This window comes from Protomyctophum bolini (genome assembly GCF_963924005.1).
Source record: "Protomyctophum bolini genome assembly, chromosome: 4".
NCBI classification, from domain to species: domain Eukaryota; kingdom Metazoa; phylum Chordata; class Actinopteri; order Myctophiformes; family Myctophidae; genus Protomyctophum; species Protomyctophum bolini.
The window spans coordinates 30,001,585-30,008,344 of NC_137865.1; the positions used below are offsets into that span (position 1 = coordinate 30,001,585).

A 6,760-nucleotide genomic window follows, 5' to 3' on the forward strand; every position below is an offset into this window, starting at 1 on the left:
ATTCATCACTGATGTTATTTTTTTACAAGGAAGGTGTTGGGCCAGCTACATCTCCTTGAGTTAGAATTACTGCTTGGTGTGGATAGCCCTAGCCTCGTGTAACGATACTAATATCACTGCAATGCCCCTCCCCATATTTGCATACTGGGTCCTGGTTGGTTATAGCCTGGTTCCAGATGAATCTGGTTGGCTTGTCACCATTTTGGCCGTGAAGTCCTCCCACAATTGAGAGGGGCCAGACTTAATCTGCCTGGGGCAATATGCATTGCAAAGGAGGAAGGCTGGCTACTCCTGGCCTGGGAGCCATGTGCACAGTAATCTGCCATTACATCCAGGTTCATATTCCGTGACACATTAATGTCACAGACACAGTACAATACAGCAGCCGGCCCGAATTAGCCCTTCACTAAGTCCCTCCCCAATGCGTCCTTGTCCAATAGGCACGTTAGCAGCGAGGAGACAGGACAAGCTGTCCTTGTCCCCCATAGAGAATAGAGATGCATGTTAGATGACAGGATTTCTCCATATAAATAAATAAAATAATGGATAATTTGGTAGCAAAACCTTCAAAATGTCTTCTAAATCTATTCAACCAGGCCTGCAGTAGGCTATATATGTACTGGACAAATGTGCATGACATCATTTAAATAAACTAGAATTCCAAGGCAATGACTTTTAACGACCACCCGACCAGAGTTTTCATGTTGCACGGTAAGACTACGGTCATAAGTATTATTGCCATCACCTGGATGGGTCAGTCGTGTAACTTTCTCGACGTTAAGCTGTGTATGTGTAACACAGCCATGCAAAATAACACTGACAGCTATGAGGTGGCGAAAGATTGACCTGCATAGCAACAGTTGCTAAACTATTTGGATTGTCATTGGATAATCGCTTTTTGGGGTGGGATTTAGCGAAGGGCTAATTAACAGTGGAACTTAGTGGTGCTTAAATGCCAGGGCCGCAGCCTGCAGGGTGTGCGAGACTATTAGCTCTCCATGGTTTTGACAAAACACACGATGGAGGTCTTTTCTGATTATCAGGTGATGCCGATTGGAACATTGGTGTTTTCTAGATTAAGGATTTTAGCTCGCTAGCATTGATGCTAAATATTTAGCATCTAAAATGGACCGACAAAGCGGACGTGCATCACACTAAAACCAAGTAGATCCAGGTCGGCAGTCAAGCATCATTCCACACAAACAAAGCATCACACCTCGCATCAGAGCTGCTTGAAAGTTCACAGACAAACGTACCTCTTTATCCCGCTCGATCTCGAGTCCAGTATCTTGTAGTTCGGCTTCAAACTCCTCCCTCATCAAGGCCTTCTCATGGTCTGTCAATTTAGACTCCTCCCCATCCCCCGCCGCATCCCCAAGCTCTGCTTGAGTGTCCTGCCGAGCTACTACCACTGATTGCATACTCCCATTGGATGAAATGGAAAGGCGGGTTTGTGATCCACGTCTTTTTTTGCATTTGTAGCAAAGGATGTAGTCCACCTTTCTCTGGCCATCAGCAAAATATAGCCCGGGACCTAGCTCTATGCCAGATTCCTGTATACAAAACACAAACAAAACACCTGTATCAGGGCAGTGAGGGGTGACAGATAGGAAATGTATAAAGTATAAAATTGAGAGTTTATTTAATTCTGAGAGAGTAAAATAAACACTCAGAGATAGGGTGGTCTAGTAACAGGTACGGTCGCCCCTTTTCCATCTCGCCCCACTACTCTACCTAGCTACTACTCTACTCTAGCTGTAAATAACAAACATAATTCATGTTGGTGATTATATAATAGGTATTATTCAATTTATCATTGTTAAGATCACTCTGTATATCCACGGGCATAATAGCATGATGATGTTACACGTGTCGAAAACATGGGTTATATGGAATAAATGTGTTTAATAAAACTGCTAGAAGGATCTAAATTAACTTAATTAAGCTGTCACCGTCTCTGTCTCATGTTATCTTATGAGTATAGAGATCGACTACTATACAATCAAATAAATCTGTATACAAGATAATTTCAGATTTCAGAGAGGGAGGGAAATGCTAAATTAACTGTTAACTACATTAACACATTTCACGGGGCGAGTTGGTAAAGTGGCGAGTCGCCTGGTATTCGGTATCAGGTAAAATGAGCCAGCTAAGGTTTCAGCCTCCTAGCTCCTAGCCCTTTAAGTTTTAACAGCCAATGGCTGCACACATGTCTTGCCACAGCTGTACTTGACATAAAACAATTGATTTGATTGGTTATTATTCATGGTGGGTGGAGCAATCACTCAAATCCAGACTGCCATTGGAGACACTCGGTCAGTGTCCGCGCAAGCAAATGTTACTTGTCAATGATATGGTTTATAAATCAATAAAAGTCTAATGTACATCTACAATAAAATATTTTTAATACATGTTCTGATGGCCTTTATTTGATATAATGCAGATTTTTTTCTTAGCTAACTTATTTTGTCTGAAATAAAATGTGTTGTTACTAGTGGCCCAATTTACATGAACGTGGTTAAACTAAAATGGGCCACCCATTTCATAACAACCATATAGACCAATCAAAGCAACTGTTTTATGTCCTGTGGCATGCCATGTGCATCTACAGTATATATTGGCTGTTCAACTTTAAAGAGCAAGGAGCTAATAGGCTAAAAAATTTGGCCCATCTTAGCTGATCAGGTGGCTCATTTTACATGAAAATGCAACATCTAAAAAAGATGTGACAGCTTCAAAAGCTGTAGGGCCTAAACTAAACTTATTATATAAATTTAACTCAAACATATTGAAAACCCCAAAGTTAATCATATAAACCCCATTTAGTTTCCCAGGCTAATTTCTAAAAAGCGGCCCAAATTAGCTGACATCACACAGTACTGGTGACATATTGATGTAATGTTAAAGTACTGGCAGTGTCTAGTATTACAGAGATCTCTGCCTGCCGATACAATAGGTAAGCAGGTATACAGGCAGATTCGTTGTAGTGTCAAAAACTGGGTGAAAATCATTCTGAGATTTGGAAAAAATAGCTGCATTACACAACCAACGACATCACACCAAAACTTCATATCGGGACGGTAACAGGATTGGTTTACAAAGTAGTCATAGGCGTGTTTAGTGTAGATTTTCACTGTTCTTCTAACCCATTTAATTTAGATTTGCCCAGACGTATCAGTAGGTGGAGATCTCTTATCATGCTGGCTGCCTATATGTGAGACTATAGGTCCTACCGAAGGTGGAGGTTCTTCATCCTTTAGGGGGTTGATAAGGCCTCCGTTGGCGGCATCCAGCCCCAGGCCAGACAGCGATTGGGCCACTGACTTGAGTTTGCTGGACGATGACTCACTCATTGCTGCGGTGGAAGGCCCACGCCCTGTTCCGTTCCATCGTTCTGCGAGTAGAAATGTGTAGATGAGAGAGGGAAGACAGTTGAAAGTTGGAAGGTGACTAGGTTGTTTTGGACAATCGTATATTGCTGAAATATAGTCTTTTTCTGACATCATGGACACTTTGAAATACTAAAATATCTGGTTGCAAAAGGGGTGAAGTGTTTAGTGTCCCTTTAAGACTGAACAATAAGGTGGTGGCTGGGGTGCAGTGGGGTGGTGGAGGAGCTTTGCTGCAGATGGATTGTGAAGCAACTGAAGCAGAGCTCTAGTGTAGGAGGGGAGAGCTGTATGTCTTGTTTAGGCCGGGGATGAATGAGGTGTGATTGGTGTGTGGCTGATTGAAAGCAATCAGCAGACTGACAGCTGATTACAGTTGATCTTTTTGCGACTCCCGTGCCCTGCATGAACTAACGCTATGCTTCATGAACACCAATAGGCTATACAACAGTGTAAAACAAGATACAGCACCCGTATTGTGGAAAGAATCCACTGCTGCCAGTATGTTAAAGGGACACTTCACCCTTTTTGCAAAAAAATATATGTTAATGACGTTTAGGAGCTTTAGAACACTTTCCTGGGGGTCTTTATGTGTGTAATATGTGGTTTTAGATATTTTAGATTGTAGCAGTGAGCCTGTTGTCTCTGATGTCATGGACACTGGGCTCACTTCCTTCCTGGACTACATGTTGTCTCAGTAAGACAGCTCTCCCCCCTATCCACAAGGAGGAGCAGTGCACCAAATAATTATGGGAATTGTAGTCCAGGAAGGTAGTGAGACCAGTGTCCATGACATCAGAGACAACAGGCTCACTGCTACAATCTAAAATATCTAAAACCACATATTACACACATAAATACCCCCAGGAAAGTGATCTAAAGCTTCTAAACGTCATTAACATATATATTTTCTTTGCAAAAAGGGTGAAGTGTCCCTTTAAGAAAATTAAGAAATCACTGATAACAGTAGAATAAAGTATCCATGCAAACAAGAGCGTCAGTATCAGTGTGGTATAATTGTCCTCCAGATTTGAAGCAAACGGACAGACCAAGTCTATCTTTCTTCTGCCGGGGGAGGAGGGGGCAGAATCTGCCCAAACTGCTGAGTCCACGATCTGCTCATGGAGGGGGTGGGGCCATGGTTAGCAACCCACTGAGCAATAGCCGGCTATTAGATGTGCGTCTAAAAATGAGATAAAAAACGTCTAAAAATGAAAGTTTTCAGTTTTTCAGTTTTAGACGTCTATTCTTAGTGGGGAGGATCAGAGCTATCTAATAGAAGAGTTGCGATATTGAGGGGACAGAAAACAGCCCGGTCACGTGGTTCATGTACTAACGCGAGCCCATAGACTTCCGGTTCTTCCCATTCCAATAGAAGTCTATGTAGAAGAGCCGCCATTGGACTGGCCCTATGAAGTGAACAGAGTTTGCGTAACTCTTACTCTATGGCTCTGGCCAGGATAACTTCCAGCTTTTTCCATTGTTCTCACCTCCTCCATGCCGTCCCATTTAGCACGTCTTGTTTGTGTCTTTTATGGTGCTCTGACCCCTCAGCAGGCAATGGGCTCTATGCACACACGCCATTAATTGGAAAGTCTACTTCTCTACTTCCTTCACAGATGTTACCACTGATTCTAATGAAGGCTCTGTTCCATTCTGGTCAAACATAGTCAGGGTTCTGCTATTATGCGTGTTGGCTCACTCAAATTCAGAGCTCACAGTGGTAGGGGCAATTCCTCCCTTGAGAGAGTAAAGTGTACTTAGCAATGATCCACGTGTGCATGTATACGCACACATACATACATACACACGCACACACACACACACACACACACACACACACACACACACACACACACACATTCACATACATACATACATTGACATACAGCGCCAGACACCAACCCCTCCCCATGCATGTTAATCCGGGTTTATCATGTGTGTCAACAAACAAAGAGCCCAGATGGAAACGGAGAATATGGTAATTACAGTTCAAAAGGTCAAACAAGGCCCAGTTTATGTTTACATCAGAGGATATGGTGATGGTGATATGGTGGATGACACATTAGGTGCATGAGTATTACAAAGGACATGACTCCATGCATAAACAATAGGGCCGTAATGACACATTTGAACAGCGATATGATACGTATCACGATACATGGTTGAAGATACGATGCATGGACGACATTCATTGGCGATATGATTCAATGATTTAAAATCGGTTATATTCAATTTATAGTTCTATTTAGGAAAATAATTCTATCTGTGGACACATGTGGATATATACTGCAGGGGTTCTATTTTGCCCAAAATGTTATAATACAAAATATTTGAAAAATGGGTGTGGTTTTCTGGACCCACTGAAAAATTTCAAGATTTACAAAAATATTTATATCAATAATTTTTAGCCTAGTGGAATCATGACCTTGGGGAATCATGACCATTGACCTTTGATTCTGTGAAAAAAATAAGTTTGAATGAGTAATTATATGATACTACATTGAATAAACTTTACCAGTTAAGCGGGAAGCATAGGCTACTCCGTTTTTATAGGTAAAAACAGAGAGATGTGCTGGGGTGGGAGCCTGGGAGGTGAGTCGCTTATCACCGCGGCTCAGCGACCTCATGTTGTAGTTTTCCCAACCACTGCGATGAGTCATGAAAAACTGGAGTAGACTATGCGTGAGCCTTTCGAAACAGCAGTCGTTTACAATGTGCAACAGTTTTATGGAGTTCTAGTGTGCATGATATCCAACGGACCTTGCCCATGCATTCCTCTTTATAATAGTGATGTAGTTGACACAGTGGGTGAAGCTTATGTGCCGACAGCTGAACAGGAGCGTGTCAGCGTCCTGACAAAGGGGCAGAGGGCAGCAGGGAAAAGGGAAGCGGTCTAATATTGTCTCTCCTGGAATACAGCAGATTACACATCACTAATTCTAACAGCTGCCTGCCCATGACTAATACTAGACAACTCAAAACACACTGCACAAACTCACAAACACATGTACACACACACACACACACACACACACACACACACACACACGCACGCAAGCACGCACACACACACACACACACACACACACACACACACACACACACACACACACACACACACACACACACACACACACACACACACACAGTCAGTCTCACACACACACACACACACACACACACACACACACACCACACACACGCACACACACACACACACACACACACACACACACACACACACACACAAATGAGCAAATACACTCACGCAAGCAATTTTAATTTGGAATTCTGTGATAATTCGGGGGATTAAGGCTGAACTTTCACTGATCAAGAATGCCTTTCATCTGCGTAACCTATACTGTCCC

At 42.6% G+C, this 6,760-nt stretch overlaps 1 protein-coding gene across 1 annotated transcript in view; it reads right to left on the minus strand.

The window, feature by feature from the left end:
* The window catches only part of ano2a (anoctamin 2a), a gene marked incomplete at both ends in the record, with an annotated part of 30,081 nt that extends 26,728 nt beyond the window's left edge, over positions 1-3,353 (minus strand). The window contains 2 exons of the mRNA XM_080762165.1: positions 1,257-1,553; positions 3,234-3,353. Of these exons, the coding sequence (XP_080618291.1) occupies positions 1,257-1,553; positions 3,234-3,353 (417 nt within the window). The remainder of the gene's footprint in view (positions 1-1,256; positions 1,554-3,233) is intronic.
* Positions 3,354-6,760: the final 3,407 nt, after the last annotated feature.